Consider the following 21,506-nt stretch of genomic DNA (forward strand, 5'->3'; position numbering starts at 1 on the left):
GAAAGTGTAACTGCTAGAATAAGAATAGCCTGGGCCAAGTTTAGAGAGCTCTTACCGCTGCTGGCGACAAAGGGACTCTCACTCAGGGTAAAAGGCAGACTGTATGACGTATGTGTACGAACAGCCATGCTACATGGCAGTGAAACATGGGCTGTGACTGCTGAGGACATGCGTAAGCTCGCAAGGAATGAAGCCAGTATGCTCCGCTGGATGTGTAATGTAAATGTGCATACCCATCAGAGTGTAAGTATCTTGAGAGAAAAGCTGAACATAAGAAGCGTCAGTAGTGGTGTTGAAATTATGAACCACTTCTATCTAGCAGTTTAGTTTGAGCAATATTTGGGTCAGCTGTGAATAACAAACAACACTTCACATAGAAGGATTAATTACAAGTACAGTAATAGCCCATATAACAATTTATTATAACAACATAACGTATCAAATTAACATAAGAGGTTACTGTTATGTTACTTTAATATTTTATAATAATAGTATATTATATAGTAATATGTGAAGGTGTGTGGCTAAGTGGTTAGAGTTTTTGGTTCATAATCATAAGGCTGTGAGTTCAATTTCTGGCAGTATGTTGTGTCCTTGAGCAAGACACTTTATTTCATGTTGCTCCAATCCTCTCAGCTGGCAAAAATGGGTCGTGCCTGTAATTCAAAGGGTTAGTCTTGTCACCCTCTCCCTGAGAACTATACTAAGGGTACACCTGTTTGTGGAGTGCTCAGTCACTTGCATGTTAATTCCATGAATAGGCTGTTTTGTTGAACAGGTCAAGTGAGACACTCATTGTAACCAATGGAATGCTTGTTATAATAACATAAACAACAATATCATCATCATCATCATCATCATCGTTTAACATCCGCTTTCCATACTATCATGGGTTGGACGATTTGACTGAGGACTGGTGAACCAGAAGGCTACACCAGGCTCCAATCTGATCTGGCAGAGTTTCTACAGCTGGATGCCCTTCCTAACGCCAACCACTCCGAGAGTGTAGTGGGTGCTTTTACATGCCACTGGCATGAAGGCCAGTCAGGCGGGTACTGGCAACGGCCACGCTCGAAGGCCAGGCAGGCGGGTACTGGCAACGGCCACGCTCGAAATGGTGTATTTTACGTGCCACCTGCACAGGAGCCAGTCCAAAAGCACTGGCAACAATCTCACTCGGATATATAACACTATATTATTACCTACCGGCCTGTTGCCAAACTTTGGTACCTGGAGGTGCTTCGGAATACTCTGGGTGGGCACTAATTTGTATTGTGGGAAGGTTTTTGTAAACTGTATTTTCTAAATTTGAGAGTGCACCAACAAACAACGAGGATGCAGAGCTGTCCAATGCCCCGTCACACCTTAATGATGATCACATAGTAATATAATTGTCATCAAAAGGCAGTGAGTAGGCAGAATCATTACCATAGCAACATTTCATCTGTCTTTACATTCTGAGTTCAAATTCCACTGAGGTCTTACCATGAGAAAAAATCTCATATTGGCTTTTGTTGCATAAAAGCACTCTTGTCTAGATTGTTAACAGGGAGATAAATGCTCACTGGTCCTGTGACCACCGGATCACGTGATTTCGGTTTTCCTTGGCCTTGTCAGTGGTGGACACTCAGTTGCTGGAGATAGCAGCAATGTATCTCTGTTAATGGTATATAGGATCATATAGAAAGCCAATATGAAAATTTCTTTCATGGTAACTACTGCAATATTCTGTGTGCTAAGACGGCAACATCCACTTTTAAGTGGAGATAAATATACCTTTTGGTATTAATACTGCTTCTGTTGCTATTAATTATTTTTTAATGATAATAGTGTATTAATAATCAACAGCAACTCTAAATGATTAAATGATTACAAAAGTAAGCAGACAAGCTAATGAATCATACTGGTTAAGCAACTGAATTAAAACATGAAGGTATGTCAGACGTGTATCTCTCAACGCATTTGCAACTGGTACAACTAGAATGATACACAATTGCTTCTGTGAAGGTAAAAAACAAGCTATCTTATATGATTAAAGATTAGGTACATTCTAGAATATAGCAATACTTGGGTCTACAAATATTGTGAGACCATCTCACAAAAATACTTGTTAACCACAGATATTTACATGGAAAATCTTCTGTTTTGCACTCTTTTTTTTTTTTGACATATATTGTTTCTATAACAGCATAGCCATCAACAACAATTTTGAGGTCAGGTGTTTAGTCAATACTGCTGGCCTAAGGCTATAGTGGATGACATTTACCCAAGGTGCCACACAGCGGGACTAAACCTGGACCCATGTAGCTGGGAAGCAAACTTCTTACCACACAGCCACACCTGTGATTATATAAATTTATAGTAAGCAGATCCATCAAATCTAAGCCAAATATAATTTCAAGATGAAGTATAGTGATAATAGTACAAGTTAATATTTATGCCCACTTAAAAGTGCATGTTGTGTGTGACTCTAGTGCTTGATTGGTACCTTATTTCATTTATCCCTAAGGGATGAAAGACAAAGTTGACATTGGTGGGATTTGAATTCAGAATGTAAACAGCTGAAACAAATACCACAAGGCATTATTTCTGATGTTGTAATGATTCTGTCAACTCACCAATATTAATAATAAAGGTTTCAAATTTTGGCACAAGGTGCACAATTTATTTTGGGTGGGGGGGTATAAGTTGATTACATCAACCCCAGTGCTCAACTGCTACTTGTTTTACTGACCCTGAAAGAATGAAAGGCAAAGTTGACCTCAGTGGAATCTGAACTCGGAATATAAAAGATGAACAAAATGCCATGAAGTATTTTTTCCAGTGTACTAACAATTCTACAAGGCCACCACCTTAGAAGAAGAAGGAGAAGGAGAAGAAGAAGGGAGAAGAAGAAGAAAAAGGAGAAGAAGAAGAAGTGAGAAGAAGAAGAAGAAGAAGAAAAGGAAGAATAGGAAGAAGAAGAAGAATAGGAAGAAGAAGAAGAATAGGAAGAAGAAGAAGAATAGGAAGAAGAAGAAGAAGAAGAGGAAGAAGAAGAAGCAGAGGAAGAAGAAGAGGAAGAAGAAGAGGAAGAAGAAGAAGAATAGGAAGAAGAAGAAGAAGAAGAAGAGATGATGATGATGATGATGATGATAATAATAATAATAATTTCCACTGCTGATGTCACCATTGCCCTTTCAGTGTCTACATTCCATTTCCGTGTTGACATAGGTTCAAAAGGATCTGATGTCTTGTTTAGGCATGGTTTCCATGGTTACACATCTTTCCCAATGCCATGCATGGTTTTCCAAAGACGGTTGGGTTTTCTGCAGCACTGCATGTCACCAATTAATTCAGTCCTTTGTTATCTCTTCTGTAAGACGCAGCATCTTTGGGCACAAGGCCAGTAGCGGAGGGTGAGGGGTTAGTCGACTGAATTACCTTTAGTACTTGACTAGTACTTTTTTTATTTTTTTTTATCAATCCTGGAAAGATTAAAGACGAAGATGACTTCATCACAATAGACTTGGAGGAGTTTCTTGTACCATCTATAAACATTGCACTATTTTTGTTTTAGTTACCATACTATGTAATTTTATTTAGCTAACTGGCCGTTGCCAGTACATCCTGACTGGCCTTCGTAGGATTTTCAAGCAAGATCGTTGCCAGTGTCCCTGGACTGGCTCTAGTGTGGGTGGCACATAAAATACACCATTTTGAGCTTGGCTGTTGCCAGTACCGCCTGACTGGCCTTCGTAGGATTTTCGAGTGAGATTGTTGCCAGTGCCCCTGGACTGGCTCTTGTGTGGGTGGCACATAAAATACACCATTTTGAGCGTGGCCGTTGCCAGTACCGCCTGACTGGCCTTCGTAGGATTTTCGAGCGAGATCGTTGTCAGTGCCCCTGGACTGGCTCTAGTGTGGGTGGCACATAAAATACACCATTTTGAGCGTGGCTGTTGCCAGTACTGCCTGACTTGCCTTCGTGCGGGTGACACGTAAAAACACCCACTACACTCTGAGTGGTTGGCGTTAGGAAGGGCATCCAGCTGTAGAAACTCTGCCAAATCAGATTGGAGGCTGGTGTTGCCATCCGGTTTCACCAGTCCTCAGTCAAATCGTCCAACCCATGCTAGCATGGAAAGCGGACGTTAAACGATGATGATGATGATGATGATGACATAAGGAACCAGAACAAACACTGCAAGGCATTTTGTCTGATTTTCTACTGAGTTTGTCACCACCACCTAAGAATAATAATAAAAATAATCCTTTCTACTATAGGTAGAAGACCTGAAATTTTGGGGAAGAGGGGACGTTGACAATATTGATCCCAGTGCTCAGCTGGTTCTCATTTCATCGATTCCAAAAGGACGAAAGGGGGAAAAAAAAAAAATCGACTTTGGTAGAATTTGAACTTAGAACACCAAGATGGATAATATGCCTCTAAGCAGTTTGTCCACAGTGTTAACAGTTCAGACAGCTTGCCACAGCAATAACAACAATTAGTTGTTTTTTTTTTAAATAATAGAATGTCAAATAAGTGAAGCAGTTACACAAAGAAAAGAATCCCATGTCAAACAGCTAAATTAGAGCACTATAAATTATGTAGGTCAGGGGAGAGGGATAGCTGGCAGTGACTTGTGTAAGTAGAGGTTTCATGCCTTTGGAAATACATTGACCTTCAATTGTGTTGCCACCCCAACAGTTACTGGACCTACAAGAAGCAACTGTTAATTCTCCCTCGAATCATATCCTACCATCTTGAAAAAAGGCACACAAAGGATATTGTAGTAACACAAGATTTACTATATTACTAAATGAAACCCAATAAACAAGATAATCATCAACTGGAGTATCATTGAAAAATAAACCTGCTCTATTATAGCACCCCTGAAACAAAACAACAGATGCAAGAGTGGGGATGACTAGTCATATTTGCAAGTGAATTACATGAGAACTAGCATAGTTCACTATATATATATTCTCCATGATTATTTATTAATCAAGCTCTCGGTCTAGGTTATAGTTCAGTCTGACATTGGACAGGCATGGCTGATTATAATTCGTCATGTCTCTGTTGTGTCAGGTTCACTCTATGACAACAGTTGACGTGGAAGAGTGAGAATTATCCATATAAACATATCTACCTTGATGTTAATAGAACACAGTAGGGCTACTGACATATATCACCACACTAACATTTAAAAACAAAAATCAATAACTGAAAAAGGAAGGAAAATAACAAAATAAAAATCAATGCAGAATATATGGCAAAGAAACAAAAAAACAAAACAAAAACACTCAGTACATTATTGTGAATGAACTAACCTTTATCTCAACTCCAGCTGGTACCACAATAGGTCGGAAAGACAATGAATGAGGGCAGATGGGGGTTATCATGATGGAAGGGACACTAGGATGCATCATAGAGGCACCTGCGGCAACAGCATAGGCTGTACTTCCGGTAGGAGTAGATATAATAATACCTGAAAAATTCAATCAACAAATTTCTTGTAACTTTTTTTCTCTTTTTTCTTTATCATTAATAACATTATACCTTATATACTAATAACATTATACTTTACAAGAAACAATTTAAGACAAAAAAAAGTGACCTGTTCATTGATAAGCCCCCAACTCGTTCTTAATTTAGTTATACAAGGGGGTTCCTGGCTTTGGGTAAAAGAAAATACAAGAGGATCAGTAAATTATCTAATCATAATTTTATTCAACATATTCCCCTCTTAGATTCACACACTTATTGCAGTGGTCCTTCAGTTTTTCTAAGCCCTGTAAAAGAACTTAGAAGGTTCGGCCTCCGACCAAGCCTTTTCTGAAACCTTTAAAGCCAGGCATTTTTCAGCACCCCTTTGTACAAATCATTTTTTTTCTACTATGATTATTTAAAAAAATTCCTCTTTTTATCTTTACAGTCAGTCAGTTACTTAGACAAGCATCAAAGATTAAACTGCATGTGTGTGTGTGTGTGTTATATAGACGAATGTTGTAACTGGTGAATATGTCATATACGACTATGTTGAACTTAGTAGTTAGTTCATTCATAATTGTAGGAGATTAAACAAAAAGATGAAAATTCCTTAATGAGTAGGCTGTTTTGTCAAACAGGTCAACTGAGACACTCATTGTAACCAATGAAATGTCAGTTATAATAACATAAACAATATATAACTCTATATTATTACATACAGGCCTGTTGCCAGACTTTGGTACCTGGAGGTACAAAATGCCATGAAGCATTTTTCCCAGTGTACATTGTTATACAAGCCAACACAGAAATCTTTAAGTAGTCACATGAACAATTGCGGATGCTCCTGCTTGGCCATTCAAACAAATGAGCAGTCTAAGTGCATATGAAGGAAGTCTCTATGCAATTGCATGAGCCAATGAGACAACTCCTATGAGGTCACAATAAGCCAACCATTCCATAATTGTACAAACCAAGATGAACATCCTTTATACAGTCACTTAGTCCATAATGGAAAACCTGCAGGAGTCGTATGAGACAACAAGGAAGCTTCTAAGTGGTTACACTACCTGCTAAAATAACTCAAACCCCATCTTCTACCATTATAAAAAAGAAGGGATACGTTGGATAATGTAATGCTTGATATACAAAAATAATGACAGTCATGGCTTGAATATCTTAGACCTGAGGTTAAACAATAGTAACAAGAACAAGAACAAGAACAACAACTCACCATCACCTTGTACAGATGTCACTAAATGTCGCTCTACATACAAATCCAGATTACACAAATAGGGAGATAATCCTCGGTCAAGAACAACTTCATTCAGTACCTGGAAGTGATTAAAAAGAGATGCTATAAGTTTATTTAATGGGAACATCTGTAAGTTGGAGAGGTAGGATCTAATTGCTTCTACAAGTGTCTATAAAGTACACAAGTCGTTAAAGAATCCATAGGGAAGAAGGAGTTCAACTTTAGTTCTCTACCTGGATATGTCACTAAACTGTCCTGAGTAGTTTTCCCCACAGGCAGACTTGATCATCAAGATTGCCACTGAGTAAACCTTAGTGTTGCCACTGGTTATAAAGGTGAACCATACAACCTGTATCAACAAAGGATGTCTATGCATTCGTGATACAGATAGCAGCCAAATCTCCCTCAAATAAAACATCCTATACATTTTTTTTAAAGGATACAATGGATAATGTAGTTCTAGATGAAATAAGGCTAAATAGAAGATAGGACAGTCACAACTGGAACATTTTTCACATTGGTCAGCTCAATCGGGAGGAAGGTTTTACATTTGTGTTTTTGACCCTTTTGTTAGTCAGCCAACCCTACATACATCATTCGTAATGGTAATTTCAAAGATAGGTGAAGTTTAACTTTAATTTGTTTATTAACACTGTGGTCTTGATAAACTGCTTTGAAGATCAAAGTTACTATCATCTGGGACCTTTCTATTAACATATCCATGCATAGTCTTCTACTCATATAGGCTCATCCTTTCATCTGATGATATGCTGCAGTAGCTGTGTGACTTCTTTGGGCATGTATTCTAGGTTATCAGACATAAAATGTTGCTCAAGGAGCTGCCTTCCAAGTCTTATGACATTATCAACCACATGTGTGCACACTTGGTCAAGGGATGCACTTCAACACTTGCTGGTTAAAAGATGTTGCTGAAAGGATATGATACAACATTCAAAGGCATTTTGGATTGATGTTAGGCTTCTTCCACTTCGTTTTCATTTTAGGTAGAGGTGGTCTATGTTTGTTTATGTGGAAATTATGTGTGCTTGTTGGTATTTTTGGGGTTTTCACATCAATGGCTTGGATCTTATCAAGCATCTCATTAAGCAGCCCAAATGTTGGTATGAGTACTGGCACTGCAAACACATTGTGGGCTACTGTTTTATTGAATGCAGAGAGTTCTGAGGTCCAAATTTTCTTTATTCGGCTAATAGTCTTTAGTGACATGTGTTTCGTTACAGGTGCTATTGCAAGATATATTTTCATCCACCCCTAGATACCTGTAACATTCCTCGTCAGATACAGGAGAAACAGTCAAATCATTGATAGAGATGTTGCTACTCTGGTTTATAGTTTTCCCCCTTTTCACAACCATATAACCACATTTAACCTGACCAGACTCCAACCCTACACCCTTTGAGAATGTTGTAACTAGGTCAAGGCTCTTTTTCATTTCATGCATATTCTTTGCATAAAGTTTTAAGTCATCCACAAAGAAGCGGTGTATAATTTTGGTATTTCTGTTTCCTTGTGAACTAGTGAGATCAGACTTCCTTAACATGAATGACAAGAGGTTTACTGAAAGTGTAAACATCACAGAGAGAGACTGTCTCCTTGGATAATACAGTCACTCTTTGTGTTTAATTTCAAGATGGTGACCCACGATAAAGTCAGATCAGCTATGGCTTTGACTATGTTCACTGGAACTTTAGCAAGTTGAAGGGCTTCTAGCATCCCTGAGTGGGGAACAGAGTCAAGGCAATATTTCCCCCTGGGCCAGTCATGTTTTTCATGGAGGACTGGAAATGAACAACTTCATTGCATGATGGTGATACTCATTTACAACCATCATGTGATGTCTAGACAAGGGTGTGGCACCCTGGGCAAGTGTCTCTTCTACTATACTCTTGGGCAGACCAAAGCCCTGTGAATGGATTTGGTAGATGGAAACTGAAAGAAGCCTGTCATATATATATACATCTACGTGTGTCTTTGTGCCTGTATTTGTCCCCAACAACCGGTCAACCTTTTTTCTCTTCTCAATTCTGTTCTTTATGTCCATCTGAGAATTTCTCCCAGGTGTTAATTAATCGTTCTCATGTTTGGACCCAAGGCTATATTTATTTATTGTCTTTGTCCATCGTTTCAAATTACTGTTGTTTACTTTCGTATGTCCATCCTGTATTATTTTGTTTGCTCAAGGCCTAATTCTCTGCAAATCTTGCAGGTGCCGCTGATATACAAAGTTCCTGGTCTTATCAATAAAGGCATGAAACTAGGTATTAGTATTTTTTGGTCGATAACTAAAGTATTAGGGTTCTGGTGTCTGTCCTACATATATGTTTTGTAGTATTTAATGCATTTTTCATCTGTGGAATAACTGAACACCACGTATCCCAACTTTTGTTAACAGTATATATATGTATGTGTGAGTGTGTGTATGTGCATGAGTGCATATTTGTACAGTGAAACTGCTTGGAAAAAACGTAATTAAAATCACACTGGTTCAACAAAAAGAGATTGGCTAAGTACAAGATTTAAAAAGAAGTACTGGACATCCAGTTTGTGTCGCAGCATAGCTACAGTCCAACAACCGAAACAAGTAAAAGAGGAAATAATATTCCCAGGACCCCAGGGTGGGAAGCACTGTTTTACAGTGTTTTGGATGGAATGCTTTTGAACAAGGATCTGTTGGATTAGAACTCTGCAATAAAGCAAAGCAGCAGCAAAAAGAAAAAAAAAAAGAGGAATTGGTTAAGAACACAATTTTACATAAAGCAAAAGACAGAATCTAACCAGAATATTCTTCCAGTCACTCTTTTTTGACAGTTCCGTACCAGCTTTACAGACAATACATTCCAGTCGACTTCGAAGTAGTAAAGTAGCGTTACCTTTAGATGAGAACAAATCAGTATTAGTTTATAGTGGATATATCAAAGGGGGCAGTACAAATAGGGAACAGGTAAACTAGATATCTCACAATAAGTAAATAGATATTTGTCAGTTTTGATAATAAATATTCTAGGAGTTCAAATAACAGAACGATCTATTCTTGAATGGCAGTGTAAGTGGCCAAGTAGGTGCAGGCATGGCTGAGTGGTTAAGAAGCTTGCTTTGCAACAATGAGGTTTTGGGTTCAGTCCCACTGTGTGGCACCTTGGGCAAGTGTCCTCTACTATAGCCCAGAGCCAACCAATAACTTGTGAGCGAATTTGAAGATGTGAACTATGAGGAAGCTCATTGCATATATATGTGTGTATGTGTGGTAAGTAGCTTGCTTACGAACCACATGGTTCCAGGTTCAGTCCCACTGTGTGGCACCTTGGGCAAGTGTCTTCTACTATAGCCTCGGGCTGACCAAAGCCTTGTGAGTGGATTTGGTAGACGGAAACTGAAAGAAGCCCGTCGTATATGTGTGTGTGTGTGTGTGTTTGTGTTTGTTACCCCAACATTGCTTGACAACCAATGCTGGTGTGTTTACGTCCCCCGTAACATAGCGGTTCGGCAAAAGAGACTGATAGAATAAGTACTAGGCTTACAAAGAATAAGACCTGGGGTTGATTTGCTCGACTAAAGGCGGTGCTCCAGCATTGCCACAGTCAAATGACTGGAACAAGTAAAAAAGTAAACTCGAGACCTAATGATTGCAAAGCACACAGCAGTCTAGAGAGATACATACCTAAACTTACTGAGCAGCTAAAACACACCACTTATTTACACTCTTTTGTGATCCTTTAGAAATTCCATCACGGAAAAGGTGACACACCTAATTACTAAGTTTTTAAAGGGTGGACTAAACTTTCAACTTTAAACATTACAACGTCAAACCCAAAATGAGTAAAACTAGAGACACATCTGCTGACCAAAGCACTCCCTCTACCTACCTACATCCTTTTTGAGAATCACGAAAAATACCCATGACCTGAAGCTAACACACCTAAATATACACAGCTGTTTACAAAGTTCTACATGTATGAATAAATTCTGAACAGTAACATAACCCCACATTTAATCAATAAAAATTTTCTCCACAATACATTTCCAACACATCTCACCTTACAAACTACTTACTATTCAAATGAACCTTACATACGCAAAATAAAAAAATAATTTTAAGAGTGACTATATAAAGTCAAAATTAACTTAAATGCATCACTTTGAAGTCACTATCATTCCATCTACTGAGTCCACTCACAAGTGGCCTGGGGCTACAATAGACAGCAGTTGCCTAAAGTACCATACAGTGAGATTGAACCTGAAACCTAGTGGTTGAGAAGTAAACTTCTTAATCATATAGTCATGTCAGCACCTATATATAAATATATATTTCTTGATAGTGTATGCTGGCACATACATGTAATTTTATTCACTTTCTTGCAATTATTTGGAGTAGGTTTCTAATCTGGGAGTCATTCTGATTGTCTATATTCCCTTCTGCACATGCCTTTGTTAGAATTCAGTATTTCTGACTGTTAATTTACTGGTAATAAATAATATTTTAATTTATAAACATTATTGTTCTTCATTGTAAATAGGTTATTTTCTTTAGAACTAGAATTGTTTTCACAAGGAGCTACCTTCTTAATCATTATCATGGTATTGCTTTCCAGTGGCCAATTTAGTGACTTCTGTTAATACTATATCCAGTTTCATTAAATTGATATTCTGTTGATTGCTATCTGTTGTCATATTTTTTTTCATTATTGTATGCTGTAACTCCAGTTTTTAAAAACTTACACTGACTATGAAAGAAAATGGCCCACTCCTTATTTCAGGTTTGAATGATTAATGTTTGAATGATTAATATTTGAATTCATGTTTGTTGTAAACATATCAAATCCCATGTCATATTGGGAAGTGGACACTGTAATGAGTGCAATAATCAAGTTTTATAACTAGTTTAAAGCCTTTCATCTTGGTTGAAAAGAGGTAGGGCAACTTTCTGCACTCAATGCAATGACATATGGTGTCCTGCAGGGATCTGTTCTTAGTCCCATGTTATTTTTTATGTATATTAAATAAATAGTTGCCAACCTGAAGCATGGTTGCTGTGTTAAAATATGCAGATGACATTAAGCAGTATTTTCAAATAGAAAGAATGGATCCTGTATGCTATATCTATATTATAATGGAGAAAGCTACTTATTAATTAGATATGTAATAGTTATTAAAAGAAAGCAATTATTAAAAGATTGACCATCTGGAAATTTTTTTATAAATTCGTATTTCCAAGAAATTTCCTATAATTTCTATTTCTGAACTTTATTGAATTTTTGAACTTTAATTTTCCACAAATTTAAATATTTGTTGCATCCACTGCAGAGTATTCCATTTTCATTTGCAAAGTCTCTCACCCTCTATTTCAATGTTTTCATTTCAAGCTTTAATTCGCTATTTGGAAAGAACCAAATTCGATGACTGGCACCCGTGCCAGTGGAGCGCTAACAGCTCCATCCGAGCAGGGTCACTGCCAGAGCAGCTGTCTGGCTTCCGTGCCGGTAGCACGTAAAAAAGCACCATTTGAGCATGATCATTACCAGCATCGCCTTACTGGCACTTGTGGCGGTGGCATGTGAACAAAACATTGGACTGGCTCCTGTGCAGGTGGCACGTAAAAAACATCAATTGAGCGTGGCCGTTGCCAGTACCACCAGACTGGCCCTCGTGCCAGTGGCACGTAAAAGCACCCACTACACTCTTGGAGTGGTTGGCGTCAGGAAGGGCATCGAGCTGTAGAAACTCTGCCAGATCAGATTGGAACCTGGTGCAGCCATCTGGTTCGCCAGTCCTCAGTCAAATCGTCCAACCCATGCTAGCATGGAAAGCGGACGTTAAACGACGATGATGATGATGATATACATAATAAGTCTCCTCACCATGGTTTTGAAGTGCAAAAAAAAAAAATTGGCCAAAATAGGTCTGGAGTGAGATGATGACAAGACACAGTATCCTTCAAAAATTCCATGCTTCCTGAAATTTGCCAATATTACTTCTAATGTATCTTTTCCACTTTAAACCTCTTTTAGTGTTTACTTTTCTGTCTTCTTCTGTTTTATACTGTGCACTATGCATGCACTTTTGGTTAACATTGTTGTGTTTTTTTTTACTTATTGCTGTCATCCCTTCACCCTTATTTTTTAAATAAGTTGCAGTGCATTTGGGCACTACATACAATAAGCTCATCATCATCATTAATATTATTATTATCATTATTATTATTATTACTACTATTATTATTTCTATTATTATTATTATCATCATTATTATTATCATCATTATTATTATCATCATTATTATTATTACTATTATTATTACTATTATTATCATTACTATTATTATTATTATTATTACTATTATTATCATTACTATTATTATCATTATTACTATTATTATTATCGTTATTATTACTATTATTATTATCGTTATTATTATTTATTATTATTATCATTATTACTATTATTATTATTATCATTATTATTACTATTATTATCATTATTATCATTATCATTGTTATCACTATTATTATTATTACTATCATTATTATTATTACTATTATTATCATTACTATTATTATCATTATTACTATTATTACTATTGTTATTATTATTATCATTATTACTATTATTATCATTACTATTATTATTATCATTACTATAGGTAATATTAGGACTGCTATGACTCCTCTGGAAGGAATATGTAAATAGAGAAGAAGAGTTCTATAATAAAATTTTTTTATTTTTATTATCATTATCATTATCATTATCATTATTATTATTACTATTATTATTACTATTATTATTACTATTATTATTACTATTATTATTACTATTATTATTATTATTATTATTATTATTATTATTAAGGAGGTGAGCTGGCAGAATTGTTAGCACACCAGACAAAACGCTAAGTGGCAATTCCTCTGTCTTTATGTTCTGTGTTCAAATTGAACTGAGAGTGACTTTGCCCATTATCCTTTCTGGGTTGATGAAATAAAGTACAAAAGCAAAACCTATCTCAATGGGATTTGAACTTGGAATATAACGGGACATCACTAAATAACATAAAGCTTTAACTGCCTGCTCTACAAACTCTGCTAACCAATAGCCTTCACTGAATTATAATAAAAAACAACATTCAATATACCTTCTAAAACTTGTGTGATGTCTTCTTTAAATTCCCGAAACTGGAACGGTGCAAGAAATCCAAGAGAGCCAAGATGGAAAGACATTACTGGGGGTACACTTTGCTGTTGAATAACACATTAAAATACTATAAGAATAAATTCATTACAAACGACTCAACTTATCAAGTTTATAATTTCATATTCAAATAAAGAATTCAGAAAAGCAATAGAATAACATTTAAGTGTCTGAAACGTGTTGTTATTAATAAGATCATTGCATTGTTAAGAGGGAAAATTTTTTTTAATAAATGATAAAATGATTCATCTCTGAAAATAACAAGGGCATTAAAAATTATAACCTCATTAACAGGTTGATAATTCATTGTTGCTACATGGAGTTTCTCGTCATGTATTCTCCATGAAGCTGAAAGACTGTATGAAGGATGCTTTAAGGTTGGAAAGAAAGTCTTATAATAGTGATAGAGTGAATCAGTTCCTTCAAGCAAACAAATAAATTATATGCATTGATTTGTACATTTTTTTTCATGTATGCATTGAGAACTTTTTTCCCTTCTTTGCATATCCAAATATATATATATAATCATAATAATAATAATATTAGGGGTAAAAATCCAAATTTACAGGTAAAAACTCAATTAAAATCAATTTATTAAAAAATTAAAATTAAATTAAGTTTCACAGTATAAAATATATATAGTTTTAGGGAAAAGAACCAAAGTTCATGAACTCATCGATGAAAATCTACTGTCACATATAGAAAAATTAATAAGTAAAAGCACAATAAATAAGTATAATATAATACAAAGTTAATATCATAAGATAATGATAATAATAATAATAATATAATCATTATCTTATGATATTAACTTTGTATTATATTATACTTATTTATTGTGCTTTTACTTATTAATTTTTCTATACGTGACAGTAGATTTTCATCGATGAGTTCATGAACTTTGGTTCTTTTCCCTAAAACTATATATATATATATATATAATCATATATATATTTCTAAGATTTAAAAGGAAATATACATTTTTTTCTCTCTTTTAATCTTTTAGCTCTTACATGGACTGTGGCCATGTTGGGGCACCACCGTGATGGCTTTAATTGAACAAATCAACTCCAGTATTCATTCTGTAAGTTTCTTTTGCTGAACCACAAAGTTAAAGGGACATAAACAAACCAACACTAGTTGCCAAGTGGTGCTGAGGATTAAACACAAAGACACACACACACACAAACACGATGAACTTCCACACACTTTCTATCACTCACAGGGCAGTGGTTCGCCTAGGGCTATAGCAAAAGACACTTGCTTTATGTTTTATGAAGTGGGCCTGAACCTGAAACCATGTGGTTACAAAGCAAGCTTCTTAACCACACAGCCATGTCTGCACCAATATATGAGAATATATTTACTTCCTAATTTTATATTACTTTTAACGTTGTTAAAGCTGATATCAACAAAGTAAATAAATATAGGGAATGTGTATGTAAAACTTAAAAAGAAAATACCTGGAAAAGAGATGCTGCATACATCAAGGTTCCATCTCCTCCTAAACATATCACAAGATCTATGCGGTCTGTTAGGTCTTCATTATCTGTTTAAGAAAGAAAAAACATAACTGTAATTAAAATTTAATTTTTCATCATCATCGTTTAATGTCCACTTTCCATGCTAGCATGGGTTGGACGATTTGACTGAGGACTGGCGAACCAGATGGCTGCACCAGGCTCCAATCTGATCTGGCAGAGTTTCTACAGCTGGATGCCCTTCCTAACGCCAACCACTCCAAGAGTGTAGTGGGTGCTTTTACGTGCCACTGGCACGAAGGCCAGTCAGGCGGTACTGGCAACAGCCACGCTCGAAATGGTGTTTTTTATGTGCCACCTGCACAGGAGCCAGTCCAGCGGCACTGGCAACGATTTTGCTCGAATGACTTTTCACATGCCACCGGCACAAGTGCCAGGAAGGCAATGTTGGTAACGATCACGCTCAAATGGTGCTATTTACATGCCACTGGCACAGAAGCCAGACAACTGTTCTGGCAACGTTTAATATAATTAATATTGTTTCATCACTGCAAACTGGGTTTTTGGATTCTCTTATGATACAGTCTTGCCATTAATACTTGTTAATCACAAGGACTGTAAAAAAATAAAGAAAAAAATTGGGTTAATTAGTACCATTATTTGACCGATGGCTGGATTTTTATATATTTTATAACCGTATTACTGGCATTATCATATTACAGCAGACAGAATCATTAGCATATTGGGTGAAATGATTATCAGCATTTCTTCTGACTCTTTACATTCTGAGTTAAAGTTCTGCTGAGGTCAACTTTGCCTTTCATCCTTTCGAGGTCGATAAAATAAGTACCATTTGAATGCTGGGGGTTGATGTAATCTACTCATCCCCTCCCGCAAAACTGCTGCCCCTGTGGCAAAATTTGAAACCATTATTATGCTGAAAACTAGCTCCTGTGTCGGTGGCACATAAAAAGCATCTTTCGAGTGTTGGGCCTCACAGAGGCAATGACAAATGACCAAGAATTTTGGCAATATGTAGTGCTTGAGTAGAAGACCCATCAAGTCAAGTGAGATCACATTCATGGCAGATATTGGCATCAGGCAACTGGCACATAAAAGCAACCATTATACTATCGGAGTGGTTGGCACTAGGAAGGGCATCCAATCGTAGAAACCACACCAAATCAGACTGGAGTCTGGTGCAGCTCTTCAGCTTACCAGCCCTCGTCAAACTGTCCAACCCATGCCAGCAAGGACAACAAACATTAAATAATAATGATGATGATGATAATTTCTGACATATATACAAGGTCACACATTTGGGGGAGGTAGGGTAGTGACAATCATATCGACAGTCATGAACTACTACATGCCCAATAATTAATTTTATTGATCCTATAAAGACAAAAGCAAAGTCTAATCCAGCAGCATTTACTACATTAATATATGTTAATTATCTTTAGAATTCCATTTAATTACAGCTATGCTTAATGAACTTACATTATTTCACTTTTAAATTTAATTTCAGAATATGCCAAAATGAGGAATCAACTGTGACAATGATGAGTAAGGAAATTTTGCTCTTTGTAAAATAATAAATTTGATTTACAAAAATGTATTTATCTTAAAAGCAGGTATTACATATAGGTGCAGACATGCTGTGTGGTAAGAAGTTTACTTCCCAACCATATGGTCTTGGGTTCAGTCCATTGCATGGCACCTTGGGTAAATGTCTTCTACTACAGCCCTGGGCTGATCAACATTATTACTCTATGTATTGAATAGGGTAGTAGAAGAAGGTGTATAACATATACAATGACTGTATACTGGAAAGTGTGTACAACATAAAGTATCATCATCGTTTAATGTTCGCTTTCCATGCTAGCATGGGTTGGACGATTTGACTGAGGACTGGCAAACCAGATGGCTGCACCAGGCTCCAATCTGATCTGGCAGAGTTTCTACAGCTGGATGCCCTTCCTAACGCCAACCACTCCGAGAGTGTAGTGGGTGCTTTTACGTGCCACTGGCACGAAGGTTGGTCAGGTGGTACTGGCAACGGCCACGCTTAAAATGGTGTATCTTACATGCCACCTGCACAGGAGCCAGTCCAGCGGCACTGGTAACGACCTCGCTCGAATGTCTTTTCACGTGCCAGTAAGGCAACACTGGTAACGATCACACTCAAATGGTGCTATTTACATGCCACTGGCACGGAAGCCTGACAGCTGCTCTGGCAATGATAACAATCGGATGGTGCTCTTAGTGCTCCACTGGTGCAGGTGCCCCAACAAAGTATACAAAGTGTATATAGTATAAAGGGTGCGTACAGTATAGAGGTGCAGAGTATGGAAACACTGTAATCAGCAGAAGGTAATTTAGTGCATAGAGAGGAAGTATAGTAAAAATATAACACAAGAAACTTGAGGAGGGTGATATCAAGTACCCTTGAAGATTTGATTTCCTATGTAAATTGGTGCAGCATTGAGACATGTAGAGAAACTGCATAGCAGATCTGTCATAATGATTGATTGATTGATTGATTGATTGATTGATAGTGTGTGTGTGTGTGTGTGTGTGCGTGCGTGCGTGTGTGTGTGTGTGTGTTCTGAAACACCAAAGGCTTGCACCTGCCATTTGGTTTGGTTTCTAGAGATTAAACAAAATACATTACATACTGAAACATGTACTGGGGTTAATATGACTGACTAAGCTCCTTGAGGACTATGCTCCAGCATGGTCAAAGTCCAAAAATATTTACTCTTAACTTATAACGGTTGCTAATACAGGTGTGAGGCTATACTTGACAAGTGCATTGTTTTACTGAGCTCAGAAGGATACAAGATAAAAATTAGCCAAAATGGGAATTAGACTTAGAAAATAAAGGGCTTTAATTAAACACCAAAAGGTATTTTCTCTGTCACTCTGCCAATTCTGCAAATCAACTGCTCATTAACTCATTATGAATATAATTAAGAACAAGAGCACTCAGAGAGCGCAAACCTCCACCAAAGCAACATCAATATCCTCTCAATGATTAGCCGGAGATGATTTTTTAAAATGAGAATGTCTGAAATAAACTCATCTGTTCTCATGAACGAGAATACTAAAAATGAACACGACTGCTCTCAAAAATTAAGTAAAGAAACAGGAAAAATAATCCAGAATCCTTGCCCGGTACCAGATCGATCCCAAAAATTTAGTCACGAGGTCAAACTTCCCTGAAAGTTTCATCTGAATCTGTCCAGCGGTTCTTGAGATATCTTATCCATGGACAAACAAACAAACACAACTGAAAACAATACCCTCACCTTCGCTTAGGCAGAGGTAATAATAATGACGTTAATGAAAAGCATTCGATATAACCTATAAATTTTGCTTTTTGCTTGATTGTTTGTTTGCTACAGCACAAAATTACCATTTCTTACATTGTAATCCAAGGGAAAATTTCACACACACACACACACACACACACACACAACACTGACTGACACATACATAACCACATTCAGTGACACATTAAATAAAGAAACAGGAAAAATAATCCAGAATCCTTGCCTGGTACCAGATCGATCCCAAAAATATAGTCACGAGGCCAAACATCCCTGAAAGTTTCATCCAAATCCGTCCAGCGGTTCTTGAGATATCGTAATGGTGGTAGATGTCATTTTGCTGATCAAACCAAAGAAAATGTGTTTCCAATTGTTTTTCTCAAATTGCTGATACTATCCATCAGCTGTAACTCCTGACAGAAGTGTCATGACTTTTTTGGTGAGATTTGAACTCAGGATGTATAGAACTAAATTGGAAACCACAAGGTACCCAACACTAACAATTTTGCCAATCCACTGCCCTAAACTGATAAAATTTTTTATTCACCCTGCAAAGATGAAAGACAGAGTTGACCTCAACAGGATTTTGATCTTCGTTGATTTGCTACCCATATAATAAAATACAATCACCAGTTATCTTCACTGTAATTACAAGAAATAAGAAAGGCAAGAAAGACAAGAAAGCAAAAAAAAGTACCTTGATTGAAAGTTTGTAGATGATTTTTTATGCCGTCATATCGTTCGTCCTTGAAAAATATAGGGTTTAAAACTTTTGACTCTACAAACACCGTCAATTTTTTCTCCTGGAAATATAAAAAGAAAATATTCAAATATCAATAATATTAAATCCTTGTGAGTGGATTTGTAGATGGAAACAGAAAGAAGCCCATTGTATGTGTATGTATGTGTACATGTGTGAGTATATGAACGTGAGCGTGCAACTGTGTGTTTCTCCTTATTTTGACACTGTGTAATTGTTGTAAATGAACATCATTAATTAATTTTCTGCAGAAACATATCTGGAAATATTACCTTAACTGGAAACAGGCAAGGGTTGGCAATAAACAGGGCATTTGGTTGTAGAAAATCTGCCTCATTAAACCCTGTCTGATCAGTGCAAGCATGGAAAAGTGGATGTTAAAATGACAGTGTATTCATTACATTCAGTGTAACTCTTATTCTAAATTACTCTGTCCTAATATAGCCTAAACTTATCTAAAGACAGGGAACTGACAGAGTTGTTAGAGCATCAGATAAAATTCCAGGAAGTATTTGTTCTGGTTCACCACATCATTATCATCATCATCATCGTTTAACGTCCACTTTCCATGCTAGCATGGGCTGGACGATTTGACTGAGGACTGGTGAGCCAGATGGCTACACCAGGCTCCAATCTGATTTGGCAGAGTTTCTACAGCTGGATGCCCTTCCTAATGCCAACCACTCCAAGAGTGTAGTGGGTGCTTTTATGTGCCACTGGCACGAAGGCCGGTCAGGCGGTACTGGCAACAGCCACACTTTTAGCTAAAATCTCACCAAGGTCTTTGCCTTTCTTTTTTTTTGAGTGAAGGGTCATTAAATAAAGTACCAGTCCAGAGTGGAAGATTGGCAGAATTTGAATGTTGGACAAGATGATTTTCAACATCTAACTTGGCTCTTTGAAGTCTGAGTTCAAATTCTGTTTATCATTGACCTTCAAACTCCGGCTAACGGTGATAGAGCAACACTGTCAGGTGAGTGGTGCATTGGTCAGAGAAAAATTGCAGTTGTACATAATGTGCATGAATGTGAACCCAGCACTCTTTATCATCATCTTTGTTTTACATCTATTTTCCATGCTGGCATGGGTTGGGCAGGTCAATTCTGCTCTCTCCTGAGGGTCAGAAGACCAAATCTCACTCAAATTTAATTTCTGGTTTGGTTTTTATGGCTGAATGCCCTTCATAACACCAACCATTTTACTGGGTGCTTTTTACATGGCACCAATATTAGAGAGATTGTTATGTGTGACAAGACTGAAAACAGTCCTCACAGCCCTACACTAAAAAGAGTGTATTGACAGCATTTTATCATGGTAACAGCACCAGAAAGGATAGGTGTGAGAGAGTGATAGATAGCAAGAGGTGGATAAACACAGAGTGAATGATGGATGAAAGTACTAAATGGCCTATGGTGAGTATAGGTAGAGATACATGGAGGTCTGATGAGGTCTCATGAGTGTATAACTCAAGATGGTGAGAGAGCCAGGGTGATAAAAATGAGAGTAAGAGGGGTGATATGCAGGAGAGAGGGTTAGATGAGTCTTCTGGCACCACTAGTTATACTGCAAGTAATATACAATGAACTTAAGTGAGATAAATCCTAGGACCAAAATAGCTTTAATTTTTCTGCATTTTACATATATTTTCTTGATACTAATTTTGTCACAACATTTGTGCTTTGTTGTGACAATTAACTTTGATAGCTGAATGCCTTCTAAGAATTTCCGTGCGTGAGAAGACCCGGCAAGCCAAGTGAGATCGTTGCCAGTGTCCCTGGACTGGCTCTTGTGCGAGTGGCACATAAGATGTACCATCCTGAGCGTGACCGTTGCCAGTACCGCCTGACTGGCCTTGTAGGGTTTTCGAGCAAGATCGTTGCCAGTGCCCCTGGACTGGCTCTTGTGCGGGTGGCACATAAAAGACACCATTTCGAGCGTGGCCGTTTTCGTGCGGGTGACACGTAAAAGCACCCACTACACTCTCTGAGTGGTTGGCATTAGGAAGGGCA

General features: G+C 37.2%; 1 protein-coding gene across 5 annotated transcripts in view; it reads right to left on the bottom strand.

Annotated features, from left to right (window-relative positions):
- LOC106884388 (NAD kinase) overlaps positions 1–21,506 on the bottom strand; it is an 87,311-nt gene that overhangs the window by 9,073 nt on the left and 56,732 nt on the right. For all 5 annotated transcript variants that reach the window (XM_014935741.2, XM_052966011.1, XM_052966010.1 and 2 more), the window contains 6 exons: positions 19,435–19,540; positions 15,388–15,473; positions 13,869–13,971; positions 9,522–9,616; positions 6,705–6,804; positions 5,314–5,471 (listed from right to left, as the gene is read on the bottom strand). In XM_014935741.2, coding sequence (XP_014791227.1) covers positions 5,314–5,471; positions 6,705–6,804; positions 9,522–9,616; positions 13,869–13,971; positions 15,388–15,473; positions 19,435–19,540 — 648 coding nt within the window. The remainder of the gene's footprint in view (positions 1–5,313; positions 5,472–6,704; positions 6,805–9,521; positions 9,617–13,868; positions 13,972–15,387; positions 15,474–19,434; positions 19,541–21,506) is intronic.

This window comes from Octopus bimaculoides, chromosome 3 (assembly GCF_001194135.2).
Source record: "Octopus bimaculoides isolate UCB-OBI-ISO-001 chromosome 3, ASM119413v2, whole genome shotgun sequence".
Classification (NCBI taxonomy): domain Eukaryota; kingdom Metazoa; phylum Mollusca; class Cephalopoda; order Octopoda; family Octopodidae; genus Octopus; species Octopus bimaculoides.